This window comes from Felis catus, chromosome D2 (genome assembly GCF_018350175.1).
Source record: "Felis catus isolate Fca126 chromosome D2, F.catus_Fca126_mat1.0, whole genome shotgun sequence".
Classification (NCBI taxonomy): Eukaryota; Metazoa; Chordata; class Mammalia; order Carnivora; family Felidae; genus Felis; species Felis catus.
In genome coordinates this window covers 18207369-18222709 of record NC_058378.1, presented here as the reverse complement: position 1 = coordinate 18222709, position 15341 = coordinate 18207369, and the positions used below count along the sequence as shown (strand labels likewise).

General features: G+C 54.4%; 1 protein-coding gene across 3 annotated transcripts in view; it reads left to right on the top strand.

Annotated features, from left to right (window-relative positions):
* GALNT2 (polypeptide N-acetylgalactosaminyltransferase 2) overlaps positions 1 to 11560 on the top strand; it is a 193696-nt gene extending 182136 nt beyond the window's left edge. For all 3 annotated transcript variants that reach the window (XM_023240434.2, XM_045039959.1, XM_006937791.5), the window contains exons 15-16: positions 4928 to 5047; positions 9104 to 11560. In XM_023240434.2, the coding sequence (XP_023096202.1) occupies positions 4928 to 5047; positions 9104 to 9259 (276 nt within the window). In that variant the 3' untranslated portion in view covers positions 9260 to 11560. The remainder of the gene's footprint in view (positions 1 to 4927; positions 5048 to 9103) is intronic.
* Positions 11561 to 15341: the final 3781 nt, after the last annotated feature.

Here is a 15341-nt window from a genome sequence, read left to right as displayed (position 1 = left end):
ACTCAGCCTCACACAACAGGGGATGACACAGGGTCACATGGCGTTGCTGTCATCCGTGTCCCGGCGCAGGTCTGACTGTGGGAGGCCGTGCAGGGATGGCTCCCTCTACGCTGAGCAGTAGAGGTTCGGGGCTGCGGTGGGAGGCGGGAGGGGTGTGAGCACGGGGACAGGCGGGGGTTTTATCTGCTTGTGTCCACAGCCATGATGAAACTGCTGAAAGTTTGCCTTCAAGTTATTTACTATCCCTGTTGTTAGACGTTTTATAATTCTGCCTTGGCTTCACCCCCCCCCCGCAATTCATTCCTGGGGTTCCCCTCTGTCACATTTGCGATGTTCTGATGATCCAGTGAAAGTTAAAGGGCTCAGTCCTTTATATTTTAGCAGCTCTCCTGGGCAGTGAGAAGTCTTACTCTGTAGAACATCTGAAAGTAATTTTTTCAATGTTTCTTTACTTATTTTGAGAGAGAGAGAGAGAGAGCATAATCAGGGAAGAGAGAGAATCCCAGGCAGGCTCCGCACCGTCAGCACAGAGCCCGACACGGGTCTCGAACTCACGGACCGTGAGATCATGACCTGAGCCGAAATCCAGTCAGGGGCCTAGCCTACTGAGCCAGCCGGGTGCCCCTCTGTAGGGCATTCTAAAAGTAAGTGTGCCGGCCGGCCGTGAAGGATTTCCCGTCACCGCCCACCCTGCCCTCAGCGTCTCAGGCACCAGCTTCTGTCCCGGGCTCTGTGCTTGGCTCTCGACTGCTCAGTGGCCCATGTGATCACCCCCACCAGTGACGGCTGGTGGCTGTGGCTCCGGATCCCCAGATCCCGCCTGCATGTTGGTATCTCAGCCCATGAACACTCCTCTGGCCTGCCCCAGACATTCTCGGTTTACACCTGTTTCTCCCCGTGAAATTTTTCTTTGCTCCCCCTCTCAGTGTCCGAGGTGTCCTGGTTATAGTCCCCTGATGTCTAGGCATCGGAGCTCGCTGGTGGCGAGCTGCTCTCAGGGCACCGTCTTCGGGGGAGGAAGTAGTTGGGGACAGTGGAGGAGGCCACCCAGACACGGCTGCTCCCAGCTGTGCACACAGGCGACAGTGCTGTGGCCCAGCCCCGATCTTGGCCTGTCCCAGAGCCTGCGCAAAGCAGACCCCGGTGCCGTGCCTGGGGCTGTTGTGACAAACACACGTGACGGCCTGTGCGGAGCCAACACGTTCCCACTCTTTTTTCCCCTTTCCTGTTGTGAGACCATTGCTGTTCTCGCACAGGGTGACTTTTCCTCCCTTTCAGCAGATATTTGCGGGGGACCCGCTGTGCCAGGTGCTGCCCCCTCAGGGGTCATAGACGGGAGGACGCAGCCCCGCCTCTCCAGGGAGCAGGTTTCCACTCGCTCTGAGCACTCCTCCTGTGGTTTTGTGCTGGAATAGCCCCGAAAGCTTTTAAGAAATACGGACGCCAGGTCCCATGCCCAGAAAGCCTGGGATTTCACTTGGCCTGGGGCCGCAGAGCACTGGGGCTTTCGAAAGCTCCCGAGGCGGGTGATTCTAAAGGAGCAGCTGCACAGTGAAGAGTTTCCTCGAGGGAGAGGCCACATCACTGAGGGACCGGGAGGCAGTATGACAACGTGGTGTACTTTCACCCACACACCTGGGAACACCTTCCTCCGTGGACCGGCCTGAGGCCCAGAGAGAGCCGCCTTCTAGATCAGCGCCGTCCAGCTGTGCTTTGTAAAGTGAGCACGGTGTTCTAGTCCGCCCCGCCCAGTGCGGTTCTCCCCGACCACTTGCAGCGACAGAGCACTCAGAACGGAGCTAACGCGACCGAGGGTGTGAGGCATTTGCTCCGTTTAACTGAACCGAGGCGGGGCGCCTGGGTGGCTCAGTCCCTTAAGCGTCCCACTCTGGCTCAGGTCACGATCTCGTGGTTCGTGGGTTCGAGTCCCGCGTTGGGCTGTATGCTGACAGCCCACAACCTGGAGCCTGCTTGGGATTCTGTGTCTCCCTCTCTCTCTGCCCTCCCCCCCCCCTTTCACTCTCTGTGTGTGTGTGTGTGTGTGTGTGTGTGTGTGTGTGTCTCAAAAATAAAGGATTAAAAAAATGTCTTTTTCCCACCGTACTGGGGAGTGTGGTTCTGGAAGGCAGAGCTCACGCCTGCCGCTTGCAGAGAACCCAACTCGTAAACCCGCCACGAGTGAGCCCCATCTGATCTGACGGAAAGTGATGCTTTCTTGAGGAGTGTGCCACATGGGTGGAAACTGAGGGTAGATAACATCCCCTCACTGAAAATAGGGTCCCGTGCTCTGGAAGAGTAAGGTTTGTTATGTGGTTTCTGGCTGAGCCCCAGCAGACACACAGGAAATGGGAACATTAATGGCCGGGCTTTTTTAAGAGGAGCGGCTCAAAAAAGCGTTCCTTAAATATTTATGAACTTTATTTGACAAATCCAGATCATTGAAATGCAACACAGAAGAACAAAGTGGCAACTAGCTGTGTTGTTTGCACAGCTGAATTAGTTTTTCTGAAATTCAGCCTAAAGTCGGCTTTAAAATAATTAAGCGCACAGTGGCAAGAAGCTCGTAGAAACATTGAGATGTGAGCTTTAACTGGGTATCTGTTTGCAGCCCTTCCAGCGGCTTTCGACACCTGCTTCCCGGAACCATCTAAAATCTTAGCCAGGAAAGGGGGGGGGGGTGTCTCGGTGCCATTATTTCACACAAGCCTCGCTGGACACGTGACGAAAGACCGCCTGCACGTCCTCCTTCTCGGGGGCCTTTGTGCCGTGAGTGACGCCCTCAAGTGCCGGTGACGTTGGGCACCTGTTGGCACTTGAGAAGCACCGACTGTTGAGTGACGGCATCGTGGAAGGTTGCAGTCGCCCCTCAGAGGCGGCATGTGGCCCTTCCCAGAGGGCGCTCTGCAGAGCTCACTGCCAAGAGCCACTGGTGGGACAGGTGGGGACAGGGCTCCGAGCTCCCGAGTCTGAGAGTCGCCAAGGAAAGCAGCCCGGGCGGTCTCTTCTATCCTCGGACTTTCAGAGCCTTTAAGAGACTTCTTTCCGAATTTGCGGAGGGAAACATGGCCCAAACTCACCGTTTCCCAAATGTACTTGACCTGGAACTAACTTCATTGAATTCCTCATGGAGCACACTTTGAGAAACACTAGTTAAAAGGTGAGGACGTTGAAGCCGAGGGGAGTGAGGGCACTGGCCCGAGTCGGCCTCCCTGTTAGGAGCGAGGAAGCCGGAGACCAGGCTAATGGCTTTTCCAGTCCCTGCAGGGGCTGCCTGTCTGGGGCCCACCATTTGTCCCAGGGTGACCTAGGTATTGAATAGTGAGGCTTCTTTATTTTTTTTTTTTTTAATTTTTTTTTCAACGTTTATTTATTTTTGGGACAGAGAGAGACAGAGCATGAACGGGGGAGGGGCAGAGAGAGAGGGAGACACAGAATCGGAAACAGGCTCCAGGCTCTGAGCCATCAGCCCAGAGCCCGACGCGGGGCTCGAACTCACGGACCGTGAGATCGTGACCTGGCTGAAGTCGGACGCTTAACCGACTGCGCCACCCAGGCGCCCCTAGTGAGGCTTCTTTAAAAGGTCATTTATTCCCTGGGTGCCTGGGTGGCTCAATCAGTTAAGCGTCTGACTCTTGACTTCGGCTTGTATCATGGTCTCATGCTTCGTGAGTTTGAGCCGCACATTGGACTCTGCACTGACTGCACAGAGCCTGCTTGAGATATTCATTCTCTCTCTCTCTCGATAAATACACTTTAGAAAAATGATAATTTATTCCCTCTCTCATCTCTGTCCCCTTAGAAGAAAAGGAAAATAATTTCTCCAAAGCACTTAATAGCGCCTGAGTGTCCGTGGTACATTCATGTGTGTGTTATGTGTTCTCCCCGCTGGAGAGCCAGCCCCACGAGGGCGGGGCCCTGCCTGTCTGTTCACCGCCCTGGGCCCGGCCCTGCGAGAGCACCTGGGTCGCTGCAGGGCGCAGTGGGGTCATTGCGAGGACGGCTGTATCGTGGCAGCTTTCCCGGGCACGCAGCAGAAATGACGCCGCGGGTAGTCTGTCCTGATAGAATCCTGCGTCGGGAGACGCCTTGCTGCTTCTGGATCCCGAGCGCTCATTTGGGTGTTTACCCCTTCGAAAGGGTCCCGCCCTAGAGCGGAGGTCAGAAGCCACCTTCCTCCTGTCCCACCCGCTGCCCTGCCGGGAGCCCTCTGCCCGTGGCCACACTCCCACTTCTTCCCCATTCTCTGGCTTCCTGCCGTTTGAGACAGTCTTATCGAGTACTCAGAATAACTAGGTGTGTGTGTGTGTGTGTGTGTGTGTGTGTGTGTGTGTGTGTGTAAATACATAGGCCCAGCCGCAGGGATCTCAGACCTTTGTGAGCATTAAATCACCCACCGCCCAGTAGTGAGGCTACACGCTGTACGTTTTGCCTAAATAGGCCCTGTGTAATTTATAATTTTCACACGTTACAATCCACATTCGTAAAGGCTGTTTCCAGACCACGCCTGCAGGGGGCACAGAGCCTTCCCAAAAACGACGTGGGTGGAAGAGTTGGCCCTGCACCGTCCGTCTTGTGGGAACCACGCACGAGCCACGGTGTCTCCAGCTCGCATTTAAGGGTAGAAGATGAGCGCGGTGCTCTGATTTGCGTCTGGGGCTGACATAGTTAATACTGCGTATCTTGGTTCCTGGCGTTCTCGGAGCCCTGCTGCCACGACGGTCTGCAAAAACCTTGGTGCTGCGCCGGGAGGCACCCCCGGACACCCCCAGCTGTAGACCCGCCCTTAGGCGGAAAGTCTCGTGTGGGCCCTGCGTTGGCCCAGGGGGCTCCACATCCCGGCTCCGCAGCGTGACCCTTTCCCTTTGGGGCCCCGTCCCCTCGCGGGCCCGCGCGTGGCCCGCCCCTGACCTGCAGTTTTGCGTTCCAGGAATGGGCCCTGACGAAGGAGAAGTCGGTGAAACACATGGACTTGTGCCTGACGGTGGTGGACCGGACGCCGGGCTCGGTCATAAAGCTGCAGGGCTGCCGGGAAAACGACAGCAGACAGGTAGGGTGCCCGTGCCCCTCGGCCTGGCCTCCCGGTGCTTCCTCCGTGGCCTCGACGGCAGCGCGTACGCCGTGTTTGTTGCCGTGCCGGCTGCCCTGCCGGCCTCCAGCTCCCGCGATCTGCCCGCCGTCCCCCTACCCTGCTGGGCAGCCCCCGGTGTGTGGCCGGCTGCCCGCGAATCCCGTGCTGGGCGAACGTGGGATTGTCGTGTCTCTGCAGGGCGCGGGGTGCGAGTGCCGCGAAGGCTCCTCGGTCTCCGTGGGCACCGGCTCTGGATGGCGTGCTTTCTCTCCTCTGCCCCCTGTGGGCCGCTGTCCCACGAGTGCCCCGTCCTGGGTTACGGCTCCCCGTAACTTCTTGACCGATCTGTTTCGTGATTGTATGCTCGGCTCCTCCGAAGGTCTGTGAACGCCTTGCCTTCTCTAGTCTGGGCACGGTGGTAGGGGCAGGTCATTTCCTCCCCTCCGTGCTGTGCAAGGGAAGCAGGGCTGGCGGTCCCCTGTCCAGAAGCTTCTCTGTAGCAGCTGCTCGTTTGTGGGCACCCTGAAAGTATCTGGTGACGTCGGTGAGCACCAAGGAGATAACGGACGGTGGTGGCTGTGGATGTGTAGGTCTGAGTGCTGGACGTGATGACCGCAACCCCGTAACTTTCCGCCTCGTCAGACCCCCCTGCACGTGGGGGCACAGGACCTCGGGCCCAGGAGCGGAAGGGTCGGCCGGAAGCGCAGGGCGGGCCGAGCAGGCGTGCAGGGGTGACGTGCGTGCGTGCGGGCAGAGGGAGCGTGGCCCGGGCTCAGAGCCCGCTGAGAAGTTAGTGAAACACTGAGCCATAAATAAGTGCTAGGAAAGGAAGGGAGGTTCATAACAACATCGCCAAGGGGGGGTGCTTTCGTTCTGTTGCATTTTGGGGTGCTGACTAACCCACAGCCCCGAAGGAAAGACTTGTACAGACACACCTGTATTTCTTTCTTAAGCCAGTGGTCTGGCATTGCTTATTTCTCATGTTAATCTCATTCTCTCCAGGCCGCTGGATATTTTAAAGAAAACTTACGTTCTTATTTGTTAAATATCTTTGCTTTTTAAAGTTACAAAAATGCTACGTAAGTTCAAGTGGATGAAACCTTATACGCACACTCTCTCGAGTGTATACGTGTGTGTGTGTATATATATATATATATACACACACACACGTGTATGTGTATATATACACACACACATATATACATGTATGTACATATGTATGTATGTATGTTTCCAAACAGTTTAGAATGTTTTTGCCTTTGAAGCGGGTTTGCTCTGACATATTCCCAGGGGGTAACATGGAGACATGCCCTTTCTTGACTGGGGTGATGGCTAGTGTCAGAAATAGAAACGTAGCCGCAAAAGGACCTTCCAACATGCCAACGTGTGGAGCGGGCTTGTCTTCATACAGTCCCTTCTTCTCAGGTAGATGGGTGTAGGGAAACTGAGGCACAGAGCCAGGAGCCTGAGTGGGCTTCTAGTTCAACACCGGCTTCACAAAAGGGGAGGCTGAGACCCGCATCTTCTCTCCAGGGTCCCCTGGGAGGACCGAGGCCAAAACCAGGTCCCTTGCTTAGATCCCGTTGTCGGAGAAACGCTTGCCTCTGGCCACCACTGGCCTGACCGCTGGGTGTCCCCGCATCCTCTACTCAGTGGAATCCCTGGTTTAGCAGCGGGTCCCTCCCCCGCACGGCTGTCTGCCCACAGTCTGCCGTCCTCAAATGTTCATCTGTGTTGACGGCACGGTTTCAGAAGTGCACGGTACCCCTAGTCCGCGAGCGTGACCGCCCAACGGGGAGGCCCCTGTCCCCCGGACCCGGGCCGCCCACAGTCCTGCTGGTTGGGCATCGATGCACCCAGGATTCCATGATGCCCCCCGCTCAGGGTGCAGCCATGCTACCATGGAGTGTCACGGGGCAGGGGCACAAAGAAGGGACAAACTGATGATTTTATCTGGTCACCAAACCTCCTAAAAGAACAGAACAAAACAGACGCATAACCTCTGGAGGAGCTACTTTAGCGGGAGCTGGTCTTATCTCAGGAGTTGACAGGTAATCCTGCTGTAGAGTCCCAGGTCTTAGGGAGTGTCACTGACCCCCCGAGAGGCTCACACCAGGAGATGGAAAATTGTTGCAGACTCTTCTGGCTTCGTGGCACGTGGAAATGTGGGGGCTGTTTCAGGAGAGCCTCGATGCCCCAGAAATCTGACCCGTGAGCCCGGGCGGAGGGCGTTGCCTTCCAGAGACACAGCCGGGGTTGGGTTATTTTTTGAAAGACCTTCCACTTAGCTGATGTTCTGACACGTGACAGGCAGAGCCCCTCCAGAGAAGGAAATCAGATTCCATTCATTCCGTGTCCTTTGTCAAACCCGATTCTTGGCCACTCAGAGTGACACGGGGACGTGGGCAGGGCGTACACACTTCCCATGACAGTGGAGGAAACCTGCGCGAGGAATGACTGACGGCCAGGGAGCCAGAAAAGAGATGACAGGCAGGTAGCCATGACCTCCCCCGTGTTCATCTGATCACGCTGAATTTCACTGTTGGCAAAAACTCCAGGTTAGCGGGCCGTGCGAATGCATATCCCAGGGTCCCTGTGCAGAAGGTCGGTTCCCAGGTTGCTGGGCTCCCCTCCGCCTCTTCTGCCTCCTTCCCCACCTCGTTCATTTGCCATTCGAGACGAGGCTTCTCAGCTAAATTTATCTTGAAGCCACACTGTCCTGCCAGTTGGACCATTTGGTTTCCAGGCACGTCTGTGTGCTCGTGTTGTGTGTGCATTTGCAGAGTCAGAGGGGAAAGGGAGGCAGGAGGAAGAAAATTCAATTCCACGGTGTCAAAAGGATTTGCAGAAATACTTACGGAAAGGAGCTTTAGCGCACACAGTGTAAAAAATTAATTAGAATCACAGACTATGTTAATGAAGGGAGAGCTTTGGGGAGAAAAAAGTGTGATACTTTTTTTTTTTTTTTTAAAGAACAAACACTGGAGATTTCTACATGAGGGTAAACAGCAGGGTGGGGGGGCTCAGATTTCCTGCCTTTCCTTCCCTTTCCTTTAGGCTGTGGGCTTTGTCTCCTGACTTGGTTGGTTGGTTGGTTGGTTGGTTGGTTGGTTGGTTGATGAGTTGATTGATTGGTGAGTTGATTGGCTGATTGAGTTTTTGGTTAGCTGGTGGGTTGAGGTTGGCGGGTTGGCTGCTGGGTTTGGTTTCGGTAGGGGGGAGGGTGTGCACGCTTGAGTAAGAAGATGTTCTGCCCTGTGCTCTCCAAGTGCCCCGTTTGGAACTTGGTTGTGCCAGGCAGAGCACTGGGAGACTCTAGTGTGGCTGAGGCAAGTTTCTCAGACACACGGCCCCCAAGGAGCCCACAGGCTAGTAGAGAAAACGGACAGTCCAGAAGCAGGTTCCTCAACGTGACATTCTGGCCACTCAAGCATCTCTTTCCCTCTCGCTGCACCTGACACAGTTCCTCTGGCTCAGCCGAGCAGGAGGGCCTATGTGAGAGTGTGGAGGTGCCCAGGCCACGCCCTCTGGGCAGGGCTGCCTTCCAGTAACCAGGGGCACGATCGGGGTCCCCTCTGAGCTGGCTCAGCTTCCTGGGGCTCCTTCCTTGAGGTGAAGGATCATCAGATGAGGCCTTCTTGGGGACGAATGCAGAGTCCCTACATCAAGTCCTTGTGTTAATGACTGGGGATAGCAGGTGCCCGGGCGCTGGTGCTCGGACAAGGGCACAGCCACAGGAGGGAGAGGGCGGGACAGGAGAAGCGGTCCCCGGCGGCCTGGAAAAGGAGGCTTTGAGTTGCAGACCGAGGCGGAGAGCGGAGGTTTCTTTCCCGGGCGCTTCGCAGCACCTGGGGCTGCTTTGTGGGGGGCCCGTTGGTAACTCCCATCCATTGTGATCAGAGGCCACACCGCCCCCCAAAAAAAGATACTTGGTTCTTTGGGTTTTTAATGTAGCCAGAAGACCCCGCCAAAAGGATCTGTTTCGTGCCATTCCGTTCGCGCCCTTACTGTAAGGCATTCTCCTGTCTTCTGCAGAAGTGGGAACAGATCGAGGGCAACTCCAAGCTGCGGCACGTGGGCAGCAACCTGTGCCTGGACAGCCGCACGGCCAAGAACGGGGGCCTGAGCGTGGAGGTGTGCAGCCCGGCCCTGTCCCAGCAGTGGAAGTTCACGCTCAACCTGCAGCAGTAGGAGAGCCGGGGAGGCCGCGCCGGCCTGTCTCCTACACCGTCGGGCTGAGTTTGGTGATCACGTTATTGATTATGTTTCTTGAACTTTCCGCGAAACTATATACCTCAGTATTCCATCACGGTCTGAAAGTCGGAGAACTTCTGCGAGGCGCGGGGCCTGGGCGGACACGGAAGAGGCCAGGAGAGAGCAACGGCTCTCCTCCCCTCACAGGAGACAGCCGGGCCCCCTTTCCGAGGCCACGGCCCCCCCGGTGCCCCCCCACCCCCCGGTTTCGGCCGGGGAAGCCCCGGGCGACCCCCCAGGGACGGCGGAGAAGCGGCCCGAACGCGTACGAGTTGGGGGCAGGGAGGGTGGAAGGGGTGTCGTTGCTACATCACCACGAGGAGAACTCTCTCGAAATCTCCATGTTTGATCCCATTGAAATCACGTCGGGTTTCCACAACAGCGAACCACGTCGCTTTGCAGGTTTACGTCGGAGTCCCCTGTCCCCACTCCTCTATTCCCAGCTGTCTTCCCAGCACAGACCCCCCCCTCTTCCACATGATGTACTTGCTGTATCTGAGTATGAACTTTTCTACAGTGGGACACTAAATATAAGTATATAGAACGAACGTACGGTCAGTTCCCTATGGTTTCTGTAGGTTGTTCTCATCTTGTAAATTCTCCACAGAGCAGTTCACAGCCGGAAGGAAGAGGGACGGGGCTCTCCCGGAGGGAGGAGGTGGTCTCCTTTGCCCCCTGGAGCATCCTCGTGAGCAGGTGCTATGGGGGCCGCTGGGTGGGGGGCTGGGGTGGGGGCTGCCCTACACAGGGCGCCTCTGTTGGCTTCAGCCCGGAAGTCACCGCCAAATGTTGGGATCCACATTCTGTGCCCTCGGTATCTGTAAACGTGGATGGGTTACTTATTTTAGCAGACGTTGCTTTGGGTCTTTTTAAATTCCAATTTCTTTTCTCTTAGGGAAAAAACAAAACAAAAACAGAAACAGACAAAAAAAAAACCACCCCTTCCCACGGCCCTCAGTAGGTGATGGCAGGAAGCTGTCAGAGACCAGCACCGGACTCATCGGGAGAGTCTGGGTGAGCTGGCAAGGCTGGCCACGGTCCCTGGGCTCTGGAATCTGGCCTGCCCACACTGTCCCTCCCGGGCCCAGGTGACTGCTGTCGGTCATGGGCGTTGGGTCGACCATTAGGAAAGGTACAAACCGAAAGACGCCTGATCCGTTGACACGGAGGGCATGGAACACGAGACTTGTGCTTTAGGAAGCAGCTGTCGGTATAAACCACGAGACCGGAACTAAAGCTACTACCAGGAAGAGGCACCCGGCAATGTCCCCGCAGAGTCCTCCTTGCCTTTGCGGCGGCCCCGCACGCAGGGACAGAGTGGCTCCTTGGCCATTTTCGCAGCCACTGCCTCCCTCTCCCCTCTCCTGCCTGCTGCCCACACCCGGGCCCGGTCTCAAAGAGGCCGGCCACCCACAAGCTGCGGCACCGTGGGGCGCGCATCAGAAATTCACCTCCTCGGGCCCCTTTGGGCAGAGACTGGGAGGTCACGGAGTGAGAAGCGTCCCCAGAAGATTCCGCTGGGTTGACGCTCTGCAAAGTGCCACTCTCTTCCCTGCCTGTTCCTCTAAGGAAAGGGGATCTTCCTGGTCTTTTGTTCTCCACTGCACAAGCCCTGCGCGTGTTTGCTCCGGGACGCTGGGCTCGGGCGTAGAGGCGTGGCCGGGTGACTGTCCTGTGTCTTCCTTTCTGGCCCCCTGCCAAGCACCCAGAGGTGCTTTCAGCGGGCAGGGAGGCCCTAGCCGGCTCGACGCGGCACACCTGTGTCCTCAGAGGCTGGTCTCGACTCCAGGTGGGCCCCTGGGGAGAGCGTCGGGTACCCGCGCGAGGCTGTGGGACGCAGGTGGGGCGGGAACCAGTGTCTACAGGTGAGCTATGTTTACATGACACAGTGTGCCAAAGTGACTTACTGTGGTTGCGTTATTTTTTTAGTCATCGGGACGATCCCACCCTCTCCCGTTTTTACAAGTATGGATTCTTTTCCTAAGAGCCCTTTGAGCAAAGCGTGGCAAAGTGAGTCGTCTTCTCTGTGGTGGTCTTTTCTTACGTCCTCATAAACGCTAAAAACGATGGTATCTGTGAGTATGTTTTGCAAACTCAAAATATAGTTTGGTAAATTTTTTTTCCAGTTGATTTTTAAAAAGAACTGCTGTACAGAGCTTGTACTTTGTCCATTTTATAGATGGAAACCATCCTCGAAAATTGTTTAACTTAAATAAAGAGAAGATACTTTATAGATAACGCTCTGTGCTGGTGGCTAACGTCATTCCCGGGCTTTACAGGATGGAGGGGACTAGTGTGGGAGGACCAGGAAGACGGTCTGTCTGCTTTGGGGACCCCGCTCAGTGACCATTTCCTATCACACTTCTAAAACGCATTCACTTTTTACTGCTGCGCCCTCGCGGGGTTTATTCTTATTTGTAATAATTACTGTTACTGTTATTGTTTGTGGAACGTTCCTGATGTGCCTGCCAGGCCCTGAGCCGTGCCCCGGAACATACTCGGAACATACTCTCGTCGCTCACAGTAGCCTGTGAGACAGAGTGATGGGCTGCCTCTTGTAGCTGGTCAGAGAGGCTGCTGCTGGAAGCCCTTAACCTCCTCAAGGTCAAGGGCTATAACCTGCTCAAGGTCATGCCACTTCTAAGTGCTCACCTGGAGTCTGCCCTGGGCACTTAGAGCCTGCATGCCAAACCGAACCGGGGTGGGGGCAGGGGGCAAATATTTTCACAGCTTCTTAGCATTTAAATTTTTTTTAATGTTTATTTATTTTACAGAGAGAGAGAGAGAGAGAGAGAGAGAGAGAGTAGTGTAAGCCGAGAAGGGGCGGAGACAGAGGGAGACACGGAATCCGAAGCAGGCTCCAGGCTCTGAACTTGACAGCACAGAACCTGACGCGGGGCTCGAACCCATGAACTGTGAGATCATGACCTGAGCCTAAGTCTGGCACTTAACCAACTGAGCCACCCAGGCACCCCAGCTTCTATAGTATTTTAAATCTATATACCTGCCTACCATTTTCCTGGGGCTCTTCAATGCCATCTGAGGCTGGCTGAGGTCCTTTCCCTTCTGTCTTTTAACATAGCTACCGTTGGGGTACCCAGGGAGCTCAGCCAGTTAAGCGTTCAACTTTGGCTCGGGTCATGATCTCACGATTTGTGGGTTCGAGCCCCCAGGTCAGGCTCTGTGCTGACAGCTCGGAGCCTGGAGCCTGCTTCGGATTCTGTGTCTCCCTCTCTCTCTGCTCTCGCCTGCTCGCTTGTTCTCTCTCCCTCTCTCTGTCTCAAAAATAAAGATTAAAACATTAAAAAATTTAAAAAATAAATTATAAAAGTAAACATTAAAAATTGTTTTCAATAAAATGAAATACCTACCTTTGGAAAACCCCACCAGCGTATCAAGAAAACACTGAAATGACTGATTTTTTGTTGAGCAATTTGGATTGCGATTGGGGGTGTGGGGAGTGACTGAAAAGGCTGGACAGATGAGTCTTTTTAATGTTCCGGAAGCCACATTTCTGCATCCCCTTTCTCCATTATTCGAGACAACCAAAAACTTGGTTCTCCTGCCATCTTTTAAAAAGAGCTCTTAGCATAATTGTGCAGTATCCCTCAGAGTCCTTTAGGAATGGTGGGGTTGGGGGCGGGGGTCTTGCTTTGACATCAGGGAAAAGCTTGTTCGTGATTTGTTGAGAAACTATGTTGTCCTGATAGTCCCAAAGACGTAGGAGGGGAGGAAACATTAAATGCCAGGAAAGAGGACAGCATGCTTTGTAGCCTCTGTTTGGGGTCGTTGCAGAGACCGAGACTGGGTAGTCCAGCCAGCTGTGCCCTCTGGAATGTTCTGGAAGAAGTTTGGGCTGGTCCAGGGGGAGGGGAGCTCTATGAGCTCTGGACTGGAGCAAGAGGACCAGATCTGCAACATTTTTTATAATCAAGTATGTGACTTGACCCAGCTATTTGATTCTGCAGTAATCACATTGAAAGAATATACATATATATTCAGCCAGGGGGCGCCTGGGTGGTTCAGTCCGTTGAGCGTCCGACTTCAGGTCCTCTGTCCCCCTCTCTCTGCCCCTTCCCCACTTGTACTCGCTCAAAAATAAATAAACCTTAAAAAAACATCAGCCAACAAAATAAAATCTTTTATGCTCTCTCCCGTCTATGGACGCACCTGAAAGAAAGAAAATTCTCTCCCGAAACCAATTTACCAATATCCCTAACTAATTTACCAGTAATACAGTGTATAGATGCTTGATTTTCTGTATTATGTGTGCCTGCAAATGACGTACGTCATTTCCAAAAAACCGTAGGGTCTCAAAGCAGTAATGAGAAAGATTGGCATGTCGGCTCCTGCCTGAGCTCCTGGGGGTCCGGGCCCTGCTGGGCCAGGGCTGCAAAAAGGGCCACCGTGGTCCTCATCCTGGGTTCCACCCACGGGGGAGTCAGACTTTGAACCAGACCTTGAACACAGTTATGAGAATAAAGACTGAGTCTCTTTATTGGCCGGGCCGCCTCACCGCTGTGTGAGCAACTGCCTGGGGGAGGGGTCACCAGGTGAGGGTCAAGATGTGAGACCGTGGAGTGGCCGATGCGGGCTCACCGAAGGACTTTCAGAAATGAGCTGTCGTGTTGCTGTTGAATTGCAGAAGATTCTCTGTTAGAGCACTTTTTTGGATTGGGTGGGAGAAATCCTGGTTACATACAGATTAGATTAAAAGAGACATTTGTTACCTTGTATAACAAGAAATCCACAGGTGACAGGGTTCTAGGTCAATCCTGGGGCTTGACGTTGTCGTGAACAAAACGAACTGCTTTCTGCCTGACTGCCCGCCTCCCCCCTCCCACCCAGGCTCTTTCTCCTTTCTCCCCTTCTTTCCTTCTCTCTCTCTCTCTCTCTCTCTCTTCCCCCACCCCCCCCTTCCTCCCTCCTTTCTTCTTTGTCCTGCCTGCCTTCCTTTCTCCCTTCTCTTTCCCTTCCTTTCTCTCCTTGGAGAAGACACATCTTTCCCAGTGACCACCCCACCCCACCCCACCCCTGCAGAACGGGGCACTCAGGTGCTTAGTCAGCCAGCAACGGTCCTATCCCAGGGCCACTGTCCTCAGTCGTGGAAATGGGTTCTGCTGGCAAGGAGGACCAGGAAGGGAGAACTGCTCATCCTTGCAAGAGTCCTGGAAGCAGCTGGACAGGCGGGGCCTGTGGACAGCTGGACGGCCATGTGGTCGCAGCGTCCCTACATCCTCGAGAGCGGTGGCTTCTGGGTCTCCCGGTGTCTGATGTCTGCCGGCAACGTGGGGTTTCTTCTGAGGTTTTCAAATGAATAAAACCCGTGGCCTGGGATTACAGAGACGACTAATTAGATGGAGACACAATTATCACGATGTTTTGTGATACGTGCTTCTTAACGCATTAAATAACGAGGCTTCTAATCTCGTAGCTACTGTTATTTCAAAGTCGTGATGGGCATGAGCAGGATTTTCAAAAATCTGCAATAATTAACGTAATATGAAAATACCTGTGATCTTTTTTTCTAAAGATTTTATTTTTTTAAGTAATCTCGACACCCGACACGGGGCTTGAACTTACAACACCCAAGATCAAGACTCACGAGCTCTACCGACGGAGCCAGCCAGATGCCCCTGTGATCTTCTTCTTCTTCTTCCTTTTTTTTTTTTTTTTTTAACTGGTGACAAAGTTCTCGGTTCAGTTGGACTTCTCCAATTCAACTGGAGGTTCGTGACAATAAAGATGTCATTTTTTTGCCCCACCGAAGTTTCCGGACGCCCTGAATTCTAAGAACCCCAGTGTAGATGACACTCGTGACTTACGTCTGCGATCTGGGACCATCTCTGAGCCTCGGGGGGTTCGTCTCCTTGCTGCAGCATCACATGGGAACAGTGTGTGAGGCAGAGGAGAATCGGACGTTGACCTTGGACCTGGGCCCCCGCCCTGATGCTGAAGGCCAAGTGAGAAGAGGTGCCCCTTGGGGACAGACTTGTGTGAGCCACGCACCCGAGACTCA